The 22,583-nt window shown below is 34.5% G+C and overlaps 1 protein-coding gene across 1 annotated transcript in view; it reads left to right on the top strand.

Annotated features, from left to right (window-relative positions):
- Vps13D (vacuolar protein sorting 13D) overlaps positions 1 to 22,583 on the top strand; it is a 232,858-nt gene that overhangs the window by 160,780 nt on the left and 49,495 nt on the right. Inside the window, 1 exon segment of the mRNA XM_067121872.1 lies at positions 14,140 to 14,380. Within this exon segment, the coding sequence (XP_066977973.1) occupies positions 14,140 to 14,380 (241 nt within the window).

Genomic DNA, 22,583 nt, shown 5'->3' on the forward strand with positions numbered 1-22,583 from the left:
TGTCTTGGTGTGATAGAATTTTTTGGACCTTGGGTATTTGTTAAGCAAGCAAAGAATGAAACCAGAAAAGTTACTCAACTTAAATCCAGGGAGCTTATCCTTATGAGAGAGGAGTCCCCATTAAGTGATATCTTGGAATATATTCTATACAGTACTTAATGATTGAGAGCATTTGGTTAAATTCTGCAGTCTACGAACCAGTCTTTTCTTTTAATGAGTTCAGTTTTCCTGCATAATACACAAAGTATACTGTTTAGATTTAAGCTCTTGAAATTGTTGGTATGCCATTTTTATATTTTTTCTTATAATTTTATTATTTTTGTTATTTTATCATTTTCTGTCAAGTACCTGTGTGAATGTGAAGTGAATTGTGCATTGGTACCCACCTACCAAGACCAGTCCCCAAGTATTGCTTGAAGAGTAGGCCAAGAGCAACAACTTTTTGATGGAGTTGAAGTTATTCCAAGGAAAATTGAATAACTTAGGAATGGAAATAAATTCTGTCCAACTCCTTAATTAGAACAAATAATTTCCTTGTAGATCTGGATGAGCTACAGATTATACCAGACCCCTGTTACTATTTTTAAGATTAAGAGTTCATTTTTGGCTCCTTTTTTTGTCATTGCCTGAAGTTTAGTATGCAACCATCGGAAATGAAAAAAAAAATCATTATCATATATAAATATTGAAATATATGACAGTGTGAAAAAAATGTCACATATAATTGTATACAAATCGCTGTGAGCAAAACGGTTAAAGCTAATGAGTTATTTTTTTTCTTTGAATTGTACACTAAATTGCGATGATTTTGGTATATAACAAATAGTAAAACAATCAAAGCTACACAGCGAAAATATTATCACAAAATGATGCATGAATTCGTAACGCGCGGACGTAAAAAAAAGTTTTTTTTAAAAATTCACCATAAATCGAAATATTGTGCTAGAGACTCTCTGTTTGTTGCAAAATGAAGGTAATTGATTGAATATTACTAGACTGTAAGAGTTTTAGCTTACAATTGCAATTTACGACCATTTCGGTCGAGTTAAAGTTGACCGAAGGTAGAACTTTTTCTATTTATCGTGATTTATATGAAAATATTTTAAAACTGATAAAAGCTACAACCAAGATTTATTTTTGTTGTATTCTACATGAAATTGCGCATTTTCATATATAAAACTTTATGTAACGACTAATATAAAACGGTGCAAACATTACGACAAAGTGATGAATTTCTGAGATTTCGTCAGTTACTAGATTTGACGTAAAAAAAGTTTTTTTTCAAAAAATTCACCATAAATCGAAATATTGTAGAGACTCCAATTTGTTGCAAAATGAAGGTAAATGATTGAATATTACTAGAATGTAAGAGTTTTAGCTTACAATTGCAATTTACGACCATTTCGGTCGAGTTAAAGTTGACTGAAGGTAGAACTTTTTCTATTTATCGTGATTTATATGAAAATATTTTAAAACTGATAAAAGCTACAACCAAGATTTATTTTTTGTTGTATTCTACATGAAATTGCGCACATTTTCATATATAAAACTTTATGTAACGACTAATATAAAACGGTGCAAACATTACGACAAAGTGACGAAAGAATTTCTGAGATTTTGGCCGAGTTACCGCGTTGACGTAAGGAAAAAGTTTTTTTTTTAAAAAATTCACCATAAATCTAAATATTATGCTAGAGACTTCCAATTTGTTGCATAATGAAGGTAAATGATTGATTATTACTAGAATGTAAGAGTTTTAGCTTACAATTGCGTTTTTCGACCATTTTGGTAGAGTCAAAGTTGACCAATGGTTGAAATTTTGGCACTTATTGTGATTTATATGAAAATATTTCAAAACTGATAAAAGCTACCCCCATGAGTTATATTTTGTTGTATTCTACGTGAAATTGCGCACATTTTCATATATAAAACTTTATGTAACAACTAATATAAAATGGTGCAAACATTACGACAAGGAGACGAAAGAATTTCTGAGATGTTTGGCCGAGTTACCGCATGCGGATGTAAGGAAAAAGTTTTTTTCAAAATTCACCATAAATCGAAATATTGTGCTAGAGACTTCCAATTTGTTGCAAAATGAAGGTACATGATTGAATATTACTGGAATGTAAGAGTTTTAGCTTACAATTGCGTTTTTCGACCATTTCGGTCGAGTCAGAGTTGACCGAAGGTTGAAATTTTGTCACTTATTGTGATTTATATGAAAATATTTCCACACTAATAAAAGCTACAACCATGGGTTGTTTTTTGTTGTATTTTACATGAAATTGCGCACATTTTGATATATAAAACCTTATGTAACAACTAATATAAAATGGTGCAAAAATTACGACAAAATGATGAAAGAATTTCTGAAATTTTCGTCCGAGTTACCGCGCAGACGTAAGGAAAAAGTTTTTTTTAAAATTCACCATAAATCGAAATATTGTGCTAGAGACTTCCAATTTGTTGCAAAATGAAGGTAAATGATTGAATATTACTAGAATGTAAGAGTTTTAGCTTACAATTGCGTTTTTCGACCATTTTGGTCGAGTCAATGTTGACCGAAGGTTGAAATTTTTTGTTGTCGACGTACGATACGTCCACTCGTCGCCTGACAGACAATTTTAGTCGACTTACGATACGTCCAGTCGGCGTTTAAGGGTTAAAATAAGCAGATATAAACTTTTTAGTTTAATGGGTACAGAGTATTTGGCAGTTATAATCATTTTTAGAGGGCTTTTTGCATTTCCGCTCTGGGTTCTTGAACCTATCCCACGAAAAGATGGGGTCCACTGTATATATATATATATATATATATTATGTATGTATGTATGTATGTATATGTGTATGTATATATATATATAATTATGTATGTATGTATGTGATTATATATATATAAACAATGATACAAATACAAATGAGCAACATAATTATATCACCAAAAACACAATAAAACAGTTAACAATCAAACTGATAAGTCAATTACTAGCCATACCACAAAATAAGAAAAGCTGTTTTATGAAAAATCACTTTTACTTGTCAATGGCCATCCATTTAATATAAAAATTCAATGCTGAATAAAAAATGTACTGTGCAAGGAGTGTTGAAAATTTATACAACAAACAGTGCCTCATTTGGCAAATCATAATCACCTGTTTGCAAAGACAAATGGTCCATCTTTAGACATGAATAAATTTGAAATTGTTCTATTTATTTTGTTCAAAGTTGGCTCATAGGGTTGGACCAGACCATTTAGTATCAAATAAAGCCATTACTGGACGAGCTTAGAGGATCAAGTATATCAGCATAATGATCGACATAAATAATTTTATGTCAGCATTTCTCTTTCCTTGTTTAGACATGTCTGCCTTGGGTGCTTTTAACATGATATCCCATCAGGTCCAGGTCTGTCCCTTTGGCCTTGATTTCTTTGGTCTTCCAAGAGGTCTTCATCTTTTGAATTCCACATCTACTTTACTGACCTACTGTTTCTAATTCCGTTGCATTAAATGCCCAAGAATCACAATCTTTGAGATCTCTGTTTTCCAGCTCCTCCACTTCCACATTTGTAATACAATCTTCCAACCAAACTCGGGCTATGAATCCTAACATTCTGTAGTCACTTTTTCTATATTGCCTCCATTTTCTTAGAGTAGTACAGGCATAATTTACATAAGTCTGCTCTCTTTACTAATGGGAGATTTGTTTATGTGTATCTTAAAATTTTATTCAGCAAAATCAAGTTAAAATATAAAAGAAATTTCCATGTAAGAATTCACATTTATACCAACTTCTTGTGATCAGTACTTAAAGGCCCATGCTGTGCATGTCTGGTACCTCAGATGACACCACTCATCACACATTCCATGTTGTGATTTTGCGGTGGTAACAACTACTCTCTACATTGTTCACCTGGTATCGTTAATTATGGAATATGCAGGTGTAGAATGATGACATTATTGGGATTAGAAACAGCTGTAGTCCTGTGATGAAAGATGTCAATCATTCATTGTTTTAGTCATCATTTAGTTCCCACCTGGGTTGAATCTGGTCAGCAGATCTGTTGGAACACTTACCAAAGAATGGATGTCAAGATTAATAAGATTAACTTTTTAATGAAATTAGATTTCGAGTGTACGCCAGATAGGTTTATAGTCTCAGTTTTTCACTTTTGGTAGTGAGTTCCAGCATTGTCCTTTGGTATGGGCAGTTACTGTAGAAAAACAGTGAAACCTCATTCCAGTTTATGGTATGACCAGTATCCATATGTACTGGTAGATCATCTCACAAAGATTAATAGGGCATATACAGTTACTAAGATATGGTTCATAGAGCTTCAATAGTGCATTGCCAATTGGCTCAAGATTTCAGCCAGACTGTTTTCTAATGGCAGTTTTAGGAATATACTGATTGACAGATATGTCCATCTCAGTAGCACAATAGTTGGAAGCATCTATACAGTATACTCTTAAACCTGGGACTCAATGATAGCAAGAACATCTTTGAATATGAGGTCTAATTTATTACCAGAAATATTTGTGGGTTTCTCATGGGATCATAATACAGTACTGGATAGGTCTAAGAACTTTATTTAAAGGGAGTGTGCTACAGAAAGCTTGAAACCAAGTCAGGAAAGCAGCAGTTACAAAGAGAACTGTTAAGAGACTCATATTGTATAGTATATGAATGTTGGTTTTACTGGGCTATCTAGATTGAGAAATAAATGGAAGAAAAAAGTGGGCCATTTGTGTAAATGTCACTCACACCAAGGGATTAAAGAATGTGTGAAAAACATTTCAATTTGATATGTATAAACATCATTATTACCCAAGTCACCATTACCATTGTTCTCATAATATACTGTTACATAACTTTGGCTCTAAACTACAGCAGTGAGGTAATCTGCTCCTTATAGGAGATGAAGTTGTGATCATTGTTACAGAAGAGTGAATACAGTGCAACTGTATCTCTAATAAGAATCTGTTTTAACTTTTCATTTACATAAAAGTTCCATAGAGAAAGAGAGAGGGAAAGAGGGAGATATTAATTTTTTCCTTTTTTGTCTATACTGCATAATTTGTTCTCAGTATTTACGCCAATTCCATGGTCGAAAAATTCTTTTCAGGTCGTTAGATGAAAGTAATTTGTGTCTTGAATAAAAGAAAATGTGAAGATGTTGCTGCTGAAGTGTACAATGTACGTAGTTAGGATTTGGATTACATAGGTTGGTTCATGATAGTTGGGTCAGCATTGAACGTGTGCAGACTTTTTCTTATCTTTTTTTTTTCTTTTGGTATTCTGTAAATAAAATTGTTAAGAATATTTGTATTTGCATTGTTTTAGGTAATTTGTAATTTATACTGTATACAGGAGGATGTATGGGTTATGTATGCCTATGCATGCATATGCAAGAACAGCACTCTATACAGTGCAGTGCACCATTTTATATAAGGTATTTGAAATGATGAAATTTTTAATTAAGGTTTGAGAGTCTTGGAATCAAAACTCTAGCATAAGTTGAAAGCCAAGTTTAGACATAGGTGCAAAGTAGGCAGATAGGAAGATCAGTTATGAAAGGAGTGTGGAGTGACCGTTGTTTGTACTACTGATAGGTAAAAACTAAAAGAATTTAAAAGTATTTAAGTAAAAAATAACTAAGAATAAGGTTATTATTGTAGAAATAAACCAGGAAAATTAAGCAATGAACATTACTATGGATTTGTGAGAAACATTGCAGAAGATGGTAGAATGAAAGAAGAGACAGATGTCATATGTTGATGAAAGGAAAGCACCAGGATATGCACATAGGTCAAGAGGAGACTTTTGTTTGTGTAAACCATTAGGTTGGAAATCATTATTGGAACCTTCACCTTCTTACTATTTTTTCATTGTTATTACTAACTCTGGTTACTGTGTAATCTGGTTGGAAGGACAGATGTTAACAATTTTGTGTGTATCTAGGAAAATGTTGTTATTCAAATAACAAAAGTACAGAGATTAAAAGGAAGTACTCCTTCTCTAGGTGATTGTCTGCTTCAGATGTATCCTCATGGTCATTTTAGGTTCTGGGATGGAAAAATGAGTCATTGAAAATGCTGCCATATTTTCAGACTGGTAAAACAGTAGATAAAGTTCCTTGAAAAATACAGTTTGAAACAGCAGATTTCAGTTTCAGGTTTCAGTGTTATATTTGCTTTGAATTTTTGTAAATGGCAAATGAAAATTTATTTCTTTAAAGCAGTGTGTTGTTAACAGACTTGAATTCAGGAGTGACTGGTTGTTTTAGACTTTTCGAATGGTCATCTAAAAGTCTTAAAGTTCTTAATTGAATTACTGAGGTACATCTAATATTTTCAGAGTTTTAGCATGTTAGAATGAGGCCAGAATATAGCTTGTTTTGGTTCTTGATAGTTGCAATAAAATTGCATGATATATGTAATGAATTTGGTATGTTTTAAAGCCCATTGTCTAATAAGATTCAAGCTAATCTTCAGTTTTATTTGGGAAGTTAGAGCTCTGCTTGTATGATTAGCTTAGGCATCCAGTTTAATTTTGCTTGAAAACTGTGATGCAATAAGTAGTTAATAAACTAATCTTAATAACTAGCCATGTTTGTTTGATGTAGAATGATGATTATTTGAAATAATGTTTTGCATGGCATAGTGAAGCAAAATTATGTCCAGGATTTTTTTATCGCTGATGTTTGAGTTTTTATGTAAATTTATCAAGTGTGATTAATATCTCTTGTTCTATATATGTAAGGCATTCATATATAATGATAAAGATATACTTTTTCAACTAAACATAGCTTTCTATTATTCTGAAGATCTATAAACTTTTCCACCTAGTTTTTCTCTTAAGAATTAATTGCCCATCAGGAATACCTCACAGAACCAAAGTTGATATTCCTTGTGTACTCGGATTTCTGTTTAAATTTTTGTTTGAAGTTTTATTTTTGTGTATTAGCATTGCAAAATATATGATGGTTAGTTTTTACAGTTACAATTCATGTTCCCAATTTGTATTTAAGACAAGGGTTGATTTTGTATTTGGGGCATTTGCAAACACCCAAAAGTGACTTTCATAGTTTTCTTGCCATGTCATAAAAGGAAAGGAATAACATAACTATTTGAGATAATATTGATTCCCACTTGAAAAATCTTGAAGGTCATCATGTTGATATCTCAGAAACTGTTGGCCTAATTGAATACATACTCCAAAAACAGGTCCTTGAGGGAATGGCTAATAGATCTGGTTTGAACTTGGAGCCTTATTTACAGTTTAGAAGACCAGGTGAATGGATTGCTAAGATTTTGCAAAATGCAAGCAGGCAACTAATAACAAGAGGCTTGGTTGCTTGGCCCCATAGTTATTGCTGTTGCCAAGTACAGCAGTTGTATTCTTTATAATTACTGCTTGTCTAAGTCACAAGTACTTTTTTTAATGGTTTTATTCCCATTAGGAGGTACCACTTACAGTGGGCACACTGTACATGTGACACTGAAGGTTCTTTGCGGCATCTTTTCAACCCTTACTGCAACACTTTCAGTCTTTTACTTTTCATCTACTCCCAATGGTCTCCTCCTAATAAGCTCTCCAACTTCTTCAACTTTACAGTGCTCCAAGTTTCACCTCATTTGAGTGAGCCCTCTGAGAATATAGAAATATAATGCTTTGTCTTTTTAAGCTAAATTTTAATAATAATAATGATAATTATAGAAGCAATATTATTATTATTATTATTATTATTATTATTATTATTATTATTATTATTATTATTATTATTATTATTATTATTATTATTACCCAAGAAACATAAAATTAATATAAAATAATACAATCAGTACACAGATACAGTAATGATAAAAATGGATCTAAATTAAAATACTTTCCTGCTGAAGGCAGAGGTATATATATTTAATTTAGGTTTTAATTTTTTTATATAAAAGGTTTCTAACAGTCTTAGATAAGTTTCAAACCCAGCTTTACACAAACTACTGAAATCTGAAAAATTAAAATGGACATTGCATAAACCGTGGCAATGCTCTCTTTTGGAGGACTGAGGTGGTTTACCTAGAGGTAAAAGGGTCCTTGAACTTATGCCTCTGTGTTCAAAAGCTCTGGTAGACAACAGTTTCACTGAACTACCTACGTATTCCAAACTACACTTCGGACACACAAATTTGTAAACAATCATTGAACACAGTTCGCTAGTCAATGACTCCTTTGACTTGAACAGAGTGCCAATTTTAAAATTATTAAAAATACTATTCGAATCTTTACGTCTTTAAAGTATGTTTTGGTCATTTGTTTTACTTTTCTTTCTATTAAACCATTGATTTTATTGATGCATAAGGAAATTTGAAATATAGGAGCGCCTACAGTTTAGGTTGGCAAGGCTGTCGTCTGCCAGTTTTCTAGTCAGGACCACCACCAGGTGGCAGCAGGTTCCATCTAGGAAACTGGCGGACGAATACAAACAAGATGGCGGCAATTCGGAAGCCAATGTGTCCCAGCATTTTCATAAAAAACAGGCCTAACCTTTCCCATAGCACTAGGTCCTGACCTAACCAGAAGTAACCTAACCTAACCTAAAACAGGACAGCGTGCCCTAACCTGGCCGGGGGGCTTCACCCCCCTGGACCCCCCCAGTAAAGCCAGCTAACACAATTCATCCCAAATGCAAGGTTGCGACCTAACCAGAACGAACCGACCTAACCTTAAACAAGACGGCCTGCCGGGACCCCCCCCAGAAAGCCACTAAAATGCTTAACCTGAAATTGATAAGAAACCGCACTAACCTTAGCAGAAGTCGGAATCATCAGAGAAATCGGATGGCGGCTCGATTCTTCTTCTCTTTTGGGCTGGGACGGCTGGTTTTGGCGTGATCTGGACGACTGGAACAGGTGGAACAGGGGCGGTGTAATTGACGAATCCGTTTGTACGGCGACGTCTCGGGATTGTCGGGTTTCAACGAAATTAGGCCGCATCTTGGTGGGTGTTGAATCGACTCAATTTAAAGGATATATACGTTTAATTAATTCCAAAAAGGCTTTAAAAGGGCAGTCAATATTTGAAAGGTAGCGTTTTTTAATACAATACATTGAGAAATACGAATTATACAAATTTTTTACAGTACCGCTTTTAGGCAAAACATTACGCTTCAACAAACGCCAAGTACATTCTGTCGTGTTTGTGTGTATGCTTTTGTCTGCTGGATCAACAAAGTGTAATGAGTGATTAATGTTATGGTGTGTTTTGAAATGTTGGCTTAAAGTGTGGTATGATTTCCAAGAGTCTGAAATTACAATGGAGTCAGGGTGGATGTTTTCATTTAAAATTGGGAGGAGTGTTTCTGCAGTTCTGTCAGCAACAACTTTAAAAAACGTGTCCTTTGTTTCCCGGTCAATCCCGCCAAGAACCCAACAACCGTCGACACGTCTACCCTTGTGAAATTTTTGCTTTCCAAATTTGGATTTGTCAATTTCCATGACATGTCCTGGCCCACCGATTTTCCGGCTGTCCTGCACCAAAATGTCTATGTAAACTTCCCAGCAGAAATTGTACCAGTCCACTATGGTGTTAGGTGACCCGATTTTCAGAGTCATCTGCATATATTTCTGGGGAAGTTCGTGAATCCAGCCGTGAATGAGAATTAAAATGGCCCTAAATGAAAGGTGCGAACCAGAGAAGAACGAGCCACTCTGAATGGATCTGTTTCCTGCAGTGGCGTGCGTTACGACACCACTGGAAACTGTCGCCACGTTTGATCAGTCCAACGGTTCCTTTGCAGTGGCCACAAACACCACTAAAATCACCGATCAGGCCACTTTTCATTAGAAATACCAGTAAAGAGCGTTCGTCGTTGCACAGCACTGCTAGATCAAGGATAGCCACCGGGTTTGCGGCGGCAAATTGCATGTGGGAGGGATGCGCCGACTGGACGGACGACATCTTGGCAAACTGGCAAGAGACTGGGTCAGATGGTGGGGCACGCGGGTCGTGGGGTCGCGAGGTCGCGAGCAGGGTCAGGTCGCGGAACTACTTACCTTGGCGGAGTTATTGTAGCGCGGGCAGAAGGTGTTACGCGGCCTGGCAACCGAAACTGTAAACTACCCCGGAGCGCCTACAGTTTAGGTTGGCAAGGCTAAGATGTTACGCGGCCTGGCAACCGAAACTGTAAACTACCCCAGACCGGGCAAGCGTTAAGGTTGGCCATTTAAGAAAAAAGCACATAAATGGAAAGAGGAAGATATACAAATGCACATGGTGTAAGAAAAAAATTTAAAAATTTTTCCCTACCTTCAACAGGAAGTTGAAAGTGACTATTTGCAACACTGTGGTGCCTCTTTTACAAGACACTTGTAAAAATATTATATTTTGTAAAATTATAATTACAGCTCACACAATATTATAACAGATAAGAACAAAAATCAGTAACAAGTTCTGAGTATATTTGTTGTAAAATATTTATAAGATTCACTGAGATGATGAGATGCAGTAACTTTTTGTGAGGTATACATGTTTTTCTAATATTTCTTTGCACTTTTCTTTGCAAAATTACAATTATAGCTGACATACTATCATAAAAGATATGAACAAAAACCAACAGGAATCACTGGGTATATTTTTGAGCAAATAAATAAAAAGACGTCATGGGGTAGAGAGGGGCAAAACATTCCCCCATCAAGTCTCAAGGCACACTAATCCCCCCCTCTGCCCTGTTTTGAGCTACACAGTTGCCATAAGTCATTTATCAACCATTGAAGTGCTATGAACATCTTTCCTGCTAAATTCATCCAAATCGTATGGCGCATAATATCAATACTTATTACTCGTGTGAGTTAGCCTGTCCATCACTCAAAACCTGTTATAGATACTCATATAATGATGCCCGTCCATTAAGGGTTAATTTCTATCACTGGAACTAATTCTTGTATATTTAAAATGTGAAAAAATACTGCATATTATTCCTTTATATTTGGGGTTGTGATAGCTTAGTGGTTTTGCTTGGACTTAACAGTGGTGGTCATTGCTTGATAGCTTTTACTGGTAATATGATTTTACCATCTCTATGAGCTGAGGTATGTGGAAAATCTAAGAAATGTCAAATGCTGAGAATCATTAAATACAGTGCTGTCAGGCACTGTTTAATATGAAGAAGATGCCTGGTATAGTGTTAGGAAAACTAGTTGAGTCTTGGCTTTTTCACTAGCTATATGACTTGCTGATATACTTTTAATCTGAAAGTTATAATTGTCATTGTCCTTATTTTTTATCAGGGAAGAATGAATAACTGTAATAAGAGCTGGTTTCAATGCATATACAGTAATGTTATCTTATATTGAAAGCTAATGGTCATGTCACTGCTGAGGACAAAAACCAGCACAGCCTCTTGAATATCACCGTGTGAAACATTGGCCAGTTTAAGCCCTGATTCTTGAGAAACATCTACAAGAAAATCACTTCTTTTTAATACTCCAACCTTTAGTTCATGGAATTTGAAAATAAATGTGCCATGAATAAGTCAAAACAACACTAAAAGCTGTGCCAGTAAGTCTGGATTCATATCATTATTGAGGTTGTCTTGAGCAGATCCTTAATGATTAAAGGAAGCATCTCAGATACCTAAGGAAAAGTGAAAAAAAAGATCGTAAAGTGACAGGGTGCAAGAGTTTTTGCCTTTATTCTAAAGCATTTTCAAGCAAATTACATATAATGAAGTAAAAAGTTTTTGTGAATGCTCACTTGTACGAATTACAATTAAGGTTAGAATTAAGGGGGTAAATGTAAATAACCATTTCAGTGCAAACAAAGGTCATTCCCTTTGAGGTAGGTCTTCAAGTCAGGATTAACAGTCTAGGATTATCTCGGGTTACTGGATGAGCAAAGGAGGGACAGTGGACATAAACCAGGATTCCTGATACAGTATTCTTAGTTTAATTTTTAAATCTCCCTTGAATATCTTACACAGTGTATTGACCTGGTATTATATTGATGTTACTTTCCCTTGTTAGCTGTATAAATACAGTCTTGATGAGGCTTTAAGAACAGTATTTTTTACAAATTATTGTACTTCTATGGCACCAGTCAATTCTGTGTGAGTTTTCACTGATGTGTACAAGAAGAGTATTGCTCATTTGACCACTCTAACTGAATATTTATGTTGATTATTTTGACATTGAATTCCTTACTTATCTGGCCCAAATAGAATGAATAAACAGTGTTGTTTCTCAGGTGAGAACAATTCTTTATAAGCATGTTTGTATAGTGATGGTATATGAAAAGATCATATTGACATTGAATTTTCAGCATTGATTTAATGGACTTTAAAGTGAAATAAACAAAGTGTGTCCTCTGGTAATTCTGGCTTCTCGCCGCTTTCATAACATAATGATGCGACAGCTATATTGTAGCAAGTATCCAAAATATGAGCTGGATGACACAGGTCCCTGACTGTTTTTCTAATGATCTCTGGTTTGGTATCTAGGACTTCAGGAATGACAGTATGTAATGCTCCTCAGAACACAGAAGAAAATAGAGATTTTGATATTAATGGGATGTCTAGAAAAAAAATATACACTGTCATTGTATTCTCCCATCAAAGGGGACAGCTAGTATCTCCTCCATAAGTGTAATCATTTTATTTCATCTGCCTCATCTTTCTCATATGCTAGAAACTTCCTACTGATCCTCACAAATGGAGCTAAGCCTCACATGAGGTGACTGTTGGTACGTCCTTGGGAGCCAGACAGAACCAAGCAGGCAGAAGTTGCCTGAATTCTTTGTTTTGAACGATCTGGATTTCATGCCAAATGACTAAAATACAGGAATTGGACTACTGTATTCCCAAAATTTTACAAATACTGTAATCAGGTTTTCTGAACAAGCAGTTGATTAATATTCATACTTATGTTAAGATAAGAGCTTAATTTTTGGTGGAATTTTCTTGTGGCTTGATATGTGTTTGGTCAAAGTCCCCCTATGTGAATTGAACCATCCATAGCTCTAGTATGAATTATCATTTGTAAATGAGGAATGTTTCCCAGTTGAATTCATTCTCTTCTGTGGTACAAAACTAGCAAATACTTTTGTTTGGAGTGTATTCACTGCTTTATTATCTAATTGCAACTTGTATAGGATGAGAGATTTATACTTAAAACTTTCAAGTGGGCCACTTCCTGTTTTAATTCCAAGTTCTCATATTGAAATAATTTGGTAAGCCCTCCCTTTTCACATCTTAATGTCAGCTATATTGTTTGTTAATAGATTACTTTTAAGTTGCTCTGTTCTTCACCTGCTTGACATCCATCTCCAACCATTATTCCTTTAACTTCTTCAACTATTCTTATTATTATCAGTATTCTGCTATTATTACTGATCTTCCCCCATTGCAAGGTACCAGAAAAGTTTGTTAAGTTTCCAGTTAAACACATGTTGAAAGGTACCTTTTAACTTTGACAAGTTACAAGAGTGAGCATTGATATGCACCTCAGATAGTTTTCAGTGCAATTCAAATTGGCTGTTAGAATATGATTGTATTTCCACTCTTGCTGTAGTTACTTTTTATCTTTATCTTCAGGATATCATTGTCTAGTAGAGGTCAGTTGAATGTGGGAACTTTTAAGATTTGGAATAGAAAGTTTGAAGTGTTTGAAGAGAAATATTCATATTTCTCAGTATCAGAAGGCTTTCATACAGGTTTTAATTTCTTTTTTCCTGACGTAAATATCTATTTTGTTATTCCAAGTTATTTCCTTATCCTTTATGCACGGCAACCAAAACAACAGTTTAACTTTCTTTATATTTGAGATTCATCTCTTTTCTTGTTCAATCTTGATCTTTGAACTATATGATCAAGATCAGGTTATTTTTTTTTTAAGAAATATAACAATTTACCAAATGAGGAAATTGCCATTGAATTAAGGAGTATCAGAGTAAAGTGATGGTATTTCTGACTATAAATGTATAGTATACACTTGATCATAATAAGATTTATTGCCAGGCTTCATAATCAGCATGATATCTGCTTAAAGTATTCTTAAAAAGGAAATGTTGGAACTTTATAAATTTGGAACTTGTAGGGTATTTTGTCATTATTGTGACTTAATTTTTTACATTTAATTTTACCTATAGACCTTGTGGCAGTAGTAATGGAAGTGACTCAGAAGATGTGACGTATGACCCAACCGCTGTTGAGTGTCAGCAACTGGTTTTAGATGTTCCTGAAGGCACAAGAGTGAAGCTTGCCCGTAAGGAAATTGGCCGTAGGTCTCAGCTCTGGCGCATGACTTCAACTGGAATGTTGCAGCATGAAGGCTCCTCTCCTCCTCATGACCCTGCGAGCAAGAAAGCCAGAAAAACATCAAATATCCTGGTTAGTACCACAATTTTGTTTATATATCATTGTAAATAGGAATTATTTTAAAATGATATTGTTGATCTGTGAATCTAATTTTTTGTGTGAAATTTTGAAGTGGAATTTTAAAAACTTTAATTCAAGTATATAAAATTTGTTACCTCTGATATCAGAAAATAGGACTTGAGAAAAATGAGAAAAGGTAGAGGAAGATCATAAAGATATCATAATCATGAAAATATAAATCAAAGTACTCTAGGTACCTTGTGATTTCCATCCAAGAGAATGCTAGTGTAAGAAAGAGGGAATCTATGCACCTGCAAGCAGAATGTTCAAGAGATGATTTGAAATAAATGAATGAAACAAAGGCTTACTGCACTAATATATTTACATCTAGAATTTTACCATCTTTGTATTATGTGCGAAGTGATCATTTTATTTTTTGTGGAAGGGCATTTTCTGAATTGTGAATATTAAAGGTTTCTATGTTTTCTGGATTATAATTTTGAAGGGTTTCTGTAGCACTTCTCGAGTCACTAAAAATTACAAATTTCAGTGATGGTACACAGTATCTTAAAGAATTTTAATGGCTGATCCTTTCTGTAATCTGCTGTGAAAACAGATGCATTGTTTTGTTGTATGATATATAAAATCTCATACCTAACAAAATGGACCCATCAGTTTATTGCATATGTGGACCTTTACATTTTACATATATATATGTATACATGGTATTGATTACCCTATAAAATATTCAGATCCCTTATTTATCAAGCGATGGGTTTTGTCCTAACCCCCATAACAGCTGTATATACAACTGGCATATATATATATATATATATATATATATATATATATATATATATATATATATATCATAGCAATAACCATATATATATTGGTATATATATATATACTGGATATATATATATATATAAATATATATACATATACATATATATATACAGTGCTGCAGTCCCCTGTTTCTAGTTCCTACAAGTTGTAAAAACTGGATATCATCGAAAATCAAAGAAAACCTTACTTTTAATCATTTGGGTGTCTTGAAAATGATGTAACCTGCATTTTTATTGGTTTTTTACTGCCTGTTTTGATTAATCTGCCGTTTTGGAGCCATATTTCTTCTGTCGGGGTTCATTCCCAACAGCGTTGTAAACCGAAATAATTTCTGGTGAAAATTTTTGAAAATAACCTATCGCTGAACCTGGTTATCAGGGACTGCTTGATATCCGGTTGTGTGTGTGTATACTGTAAAAATCCAGCTATCCCCGTAATTAGCCTAGGTTACAGGCACCTTTTCAAAGTGCTTGTCTGACGATGATAGCTGGATTTTTGGCGCCAATAACTGGATATCAGCACTGATGACCAGGGATCAGCGATATTATCGTCGATTTTCAGTTATCGGCATGCTGTTGGGAATGAACCCCCGCCAATAACTGGGCACTGCCTGTATACAGGCAGTCCCAGGTTGTTAGCGGCCTCGGTTATCGGCGATCCAGTTTGACCTTGTCTATTGAAGCGATAACTTTTCAAAAATATCTCCAGTTATTATTTCAACCCCTGGTTTACAATGCTGTGATCCTCAGTTATCGGTGGCACCGATAACCAGATATCAGTGCCAGTTATTGTCACGCTGTCAGAAGAAATAACCAGGGCTGCATATATATATAGATTAATCAAAATTTGGTTTGTTTATATTTGATAAAAACTCAATAAAAATGCAGGTTATATCATTTTCAAGACACCCAAATGATTAAATAGTAAGGTTTTATTATGATTTTATATGATATCCCAGTATATAACAATCTTTGGCTATATATATGTATATATATAACAGGTTCTTTACTGAAACAAGCAGTTAATATATGCTGAAAATGATATATATATGACAAACAAAGGATATATAACATCCACTAAGGGAACAATCGACATATATATTGTTATAACATTATCTGAACCTCCTTATCTGGACACAAACAGAAAAAAAGATTTTCAATAAAATATTTTTTTACAGACAAAATACTATATATATTGGTCCTCCAATGCTGCCACACCCTAAACCAGCCAAAACAGAACCAACCCTGGCCTAAGGTCGCCATATATTATGATCTATATATAGATATATATATTCTTTACTGAAACAATATACACATATGGGCTGAAATGACATATATACATATATGACAAACAAAGGAGGCATATATATATATAATATAACAATATATAAACATTGTACATATATACATATATACATATATATATATATATATATATATATATATATATATATATATATATATATATATATATATATATATATATATATATATATATTGGTCCCTGTGGCCTTGTTATGTCCAGATAAGGCCAAGGTTGGATAATGTGTGTATAATATATATATATATATATATATATATATATATATATATATATATATATATATATATATATATATATATATGTATATATATTATATATATATATATATATATATATATATATATATATATATATATATATATATATATATATATATATATATATATATATATATATATATATATATATATATATATATATATATATATATATATATATATATATATATATATATATATATATATATATATATATATATATATATATATATATATGCAGTATATATATATTGGTCCCTATGGCTTTGCTTTGTCCAGATAATGCCAAGGTTCAGATAATGTACATCTGGATAATTGAGGGATTACTGTAATGAACAAAAAGTGAACACTGGAAAACCATGAAATAAACTTGTGGTTTGTGATTTCCATTGTATTAAATTTAAAGGCATCAGAAATAAATGTGAAGTAATCTTTCTTAAATTGCAATTTCTGATATTAGGAATCAGTAATATAATACTGTATGTACAATGTATACCTTTCAACATATTTTGTGGATCTAGAAAATGATATGAGCTAGTTATATTTGATATTTCATATAGAGTGTTTGCACTTATTTGGTAACATGGGTACGTATAGGAATGGGGCTCATTAATTATGTACAGTATTCTGTGTATTGTTAGCATAAAGGGACAAGATGCTTTTTGTAACAATAATTTTTTCCAAAAATACCATATAAATTGTGAACCACGTAAGTATGAAAATAATAGGAAATATTTTGAACAGCGGTTATTTGTAGGTACCTACTATTATTTCAGCAATTTATTGTTAATCTGGAACTGATGAATTTTTATGATTTCAACAAACAGAAAAAATCCCCCAAAATCAGCAAAGATTCAGGTACAGACTCGATTGCTGCAAGACTAAACCCATTAACTTGGAAGAAAAAAAGGAAGAATTCACAGTGCTATTTGGTATGATTTGAGGAACATCTTGTGTCAAGGGGTGGAGGGAGCACAGATCTGCAGTGTTTTTTATGCACCGTAAACACTGATTCTATTTTTACTTTGTGAGTGTGCTGTGCAGGATTATATCTGTCATAGCTGTGTAACACACTTTCTTTGTGGTGTTTGTATGTGGACACTTGCCATTTTTCTCCACAGATAACAATTTTTGCTTTTACAAGGGGTTCCAGGTTCTTGGTTGTGCAGTCTTCATGGAACAAACAAAGAATTTTCATGATATTTATTCAATTTATATATATATATTATATATGTGTGTATGTGTACAGTGGACTCCCTCTTGTTCATAGGGGTAGTTTCCAGAACCCACTGCCGAAATGCAAAATCTGCAGAAATGCAAAATCCCCTCTAAAAACTCTTATAACTGCCAAATACCCTGTACCCTGTAAACTGAAATGTGTATAACTGCCTATTTTAATGGTTCATCATCCAATTTAGCAGTTCAAACAAAAATATACCTCAAACTATCATCCCAAAACACCGCAATATCATTTCAAAGTCATCTTACAGCATTATGTACCCGCCTACAACTGATACTCCTAAGTATCCCCTATAGTTCAGACACGCCTATTTTCTTTTGCCTGACACAACTTTGCTCACCGTCTACTGTACTGCACATAAAATACGTACATTTTATTGATATTTTTCTGTTATGTAAGATGATTTTGAAATATTTACTGTACAGTATGTATTTTAGGATAGTACATGTACTACTACATAGAGCATATCAAAAATACAGTCGACCTCCGCCTATTCTCGGCTCTGGATTCGTGGATTTTTCATAGAGAAATATTCACTAATTACTGTATTTTCATATTTTCGTGACTTAAATAAATTTTTCATGGTAAAATTATTAAAGTAGGCTGGTATAAGCATTTTTAGAGGAGGTTTTTATTGTTTGAACTTTCAGAATAGGCAGTTATAAGCGTTTTTATAGGGGCGTCAAGTATTCGTGGATTTTAGCTATTCGGGGGGGGTGGTTGTGGTCCTATCTCCTGCGAGTCCCAGGGGTCAATTGTACGTGGGTAGTGTAGAATGACAGGACACATTCCTCAAAACAGAATGCTAGGTTTGTTACGTCATGTTAGTATTTTCATGATTGTGTACAAATACATTTTGATGAAAAAAATGCTTTACTGTTCTAATTTTCAAACATTACAGTAATAATAATGTAGGTAAACACAACAGAATATCAATAAAATGTTTTTATTTTCTAAAAGATGTTCGACCTGTAATTCTAAAAACCGAAAAGCTCTAAAAACCTAAATATTTTCTGGAGAAAAGTAATAATTTGCGAAAGTTAAGCAGACAACTATATTTATACTAATGATGATTTAAATAAAGGTTATTGTGCTTGCTGTATCAAATTACAGTGTGTTGTATGTATTTTTTATTGCATTGTTGCTGTATTACAGAATATAAACATTGTCATCGTACAGTACGCCATTTGCATTTGATATCATTTACATTCTCAGAATCTCGGCTGATTGCCATTAGTTGCTAGAAGAAATATAATTCAGAGATACTTTTTCTTGTAAATTAACAAAGTTGGGTTTAAAATGTGGGTTTAAACATTTTAACTACATTATTTATAAACTCAGTAAATTAAATGAAGTAAATGTGTGATTTTGCCAGTTTGAGATGTTGCTTTTGCCTCCAAAACATTTTGGAACCTGCTCCAAAATTCGTTTCTTCAGCCACAACTTTAATACCTTACTGCTTAAAGTTAGTAGCATACTTTCTTAACACCTTCTCTGTTGTGTGACAGATGAATAAAAAAGATTATTTTGTTTTTAATTATGGAATTACATTGAAAATAAGCAAGTTTTAAACAAGACAACTGTAATGCAACTCTTAATAAACGTGTGTTAGTTATGGCAACTAACATCGGCAAACAGCTGTTCATCAATTCTTTTGTTGATGTCAGTAATTGCTGTTTTTTATTCCAGTGTTTTCTATGCATTAGCAAGTGGTTGTTAATTGTAAAAAATAGTAATGAATTCTTACGTATGCCACAAATTTGGTAATCCTGGTTGAATGTATGATGAACTTTTATTCATAGGCCTATTAATTAGTTAAAAGGTAACTTGAATAAGCCATATTGGTGAAATCTATTGAAAAGGAGACAGGCATAGGAAGCCTATCCTAGTATATCCTGTATATTATGCATATCTACCTGTAATCAAATGATATATGTAATGAAATAATGTTTTGGGACAGTATTTTGAGGATCTCATGATACATGAGATCGGATGATACGTGATTATATATGCAAATTATGGTTCTTTTGTATGCTGTGTATTTTTAGTTTAACGGAATGTTATTGTTGGAAATGAAATATGCTTGTGCATTTAGGAGCAACCTTCAGTTCTGAAATCTGAAATCACTTGGCTTGGGAGGATGGCTGGCACTTGTGGTAGAAGGCGAGTCTGCGCCTGAACCCCAACCTTGGTGTCAGTAAGTTCCCCTGGGGGAGATTGGTCCCAGATTAGGTTGTATCTTGAGACTTTTATATTTGGACCGAAATTTTTGCCTTTAAGAACATTAAGGTGTTGAAATCGGCAGGTAATCCTGTAGGCCACTTTGTGTTTTAATTCTGCATGTGAGTCCATGGGAGATAAGAGGGTTGGAGCCCGTGAGAAACTTGACCATAAATTGTGAATCACTACGTAACATCTCTTCTCAGGTTTCGGGCAAGGTGATTCATGAATGTTGGGCTTTGGTTCAGCGGACAAGTGAGATGTTCTTTTCTTTTTTCTACTTGTTTGTGTCTGCCAGCCCCCAGTCCCCTCATGATCAATCACATCTTCATCCACGACGGGGGGTGTTGGGAGGGGAGAGATAGGTTTGGAAGACTCATGAGGGCTGGTGATCGTCGCTGAAGATCTATCTTCCACCGGAGGCACTGGGGAGGGAGAGGAGGTTGGGGGTTCGTTGGTCCTCTCAGATAGGTTTACAGGTGATGTGGGTGCTTCATCCGAGGGAGAGAGGGCTTGGCCATCTCAACTTCGCGTCCTACCTTCACTTCTCTTGTGTTGTTGGGAGGCGAGGAAATAATAGATTCCTCATTCAAAGGAGTCTGGTGGCTTGCTGTGCGATTGTCTAATGATCCTTGCACTCCTTTGATCACATCCCAGATCCGTGAAAGATTATTATTTGTTTCCATAATTTTAAGACTGTTGAATGATTCCTGTAATCCTTTGATCACGTCCCAGATCTGTGAAAATTTGTCTTGTGTATCCTCAATTTTTTCTGAGGTTTTGTCAATTTTTTTCTGAGAGGGATTTTGCTTTTAGAAAGGCATTTTCTGCCATATGGTACACTGCAAGTAGGCTTAGATCAGCAGGTCCCTTTGGAGGCAGATTATAAGGGTCATCTGCGTAGATTTCCACCGAGCAGGTCCTTAGCCACTTAGTGATACAGTATTTGAAGAATGGTTTTTCCATCACTTTGTTCTTAAAGTCAAGCTGTACTGCTGTTAGAATGGGATTCCTTTCTAGAGTCTCTTAATTTTGGACAATGCCCCTGGTCACCCACCACACTTAGATCATTTCCATCCGAATGTTAAAATTGTTTATATACCCCCTAACATAACTTCACTCATTCAGCTGATGGATCAAGGTGTAACAGCCAATTTCAAGAAATATTGCACTGGCAAGCATTGAAGGACGTCAATGACCCTGGTGTGACCTTATGTGACTTCTGGAAGGGTTACAACATTATCATTGTATAAAGAATATTGATGCTGCATGGCATGAAGTAAGTGACATAAACATGAATGGAGCATGGAACGCTATACAGTAAACCCCCTGTATTCGTTGGGGATGCGTACTCCCCCCCCCACAAATAAGTAAAATCTGCGAATACTTAAAACCCCTCAAAAAACATTTAGAACTGCCTGTTTTGATAGTTTAAATACAAGAAAAACCCTCTAAAAATGCTTATACCTGAGTATTTTAATAGTTTTATCACAAAAAGTGCATTTAGTCATGAAAATTATATGAAAATACAATAATTAGTGAACATTTTTGAGTGAAGAATACCGCGAATGGGCAAATTTTCCGCGAATAATGGGTAGATACATTCCATGCAGAAGGTGATTCAGTTGACTGAGGCACGCCTTCCAGTGTGGCTGTGCTCTTGTCGTTTGGTGCTACAGTCGGGTCCTTCAAGACGAAGCCTGTCAGGAAGCCCAGGAGAATTGAAGGGGGAGATCCCCAGAGAGGATCTCGGCCCAATAAGAAATCATACCCTGGCTTAATAGCCTCTAACACACCCAGACAATGCTTTGTAGTGCTCCAAGGTGTTGTGACCTTGAGCTCAACTGTAGGAATGTCTTTGGCCATGTCCTCTACCCACTTTCAGGTCCAGCACCTGTTTTCATTGATAGTGGTACCGGCTGGCACTCGTGACTTGGAGATCAGACTGATGTCTGCTCTGGTATCTACCACAGGTGGCAGTTGTTCTGGCGAGATAGAGCCGTTAATGGGAGCCACTGAGACTACTTGAGAGCAGAGCCACTCCTCGGAGGGCGTAGTGGGCTGTGGGTTGGCTACCATGGCACTGGATACGAAGTGGATGTGTTTTATAACCTCTCCTTTCCATGATCTTCTTTCCACTATAAGTTATTTCAAACTTTCTTACCCTTGATAGTCATATATCACTATAAAGAAAAGAAACAGCCAAATGTATTTTTAGACATGCGTAATTTACTGATAGCGTAATTTTAAGGTATCAAAGATATATTACATTTTTATTTATGTTGTGTGAAACAAAGAGACCATTATTACAGTATGAACATGCTTG

This window comes from Macrobrachium rosenbergii, chromosome 20 (assembly GCF_040412425.1).
Source record: "Macrobrachium rosenbergii isolate ZJJX-2024 chromosome 20, ASM4041242v1, whole genome shotgun sequence".
Classification (NCBI taxonomy): Eukaryota; Metazoa; Arthropoda; class Malacostraca; order Decapoda; family Palaemonidae; genus Macrobrachium; species Macrobrachium rosenbergii.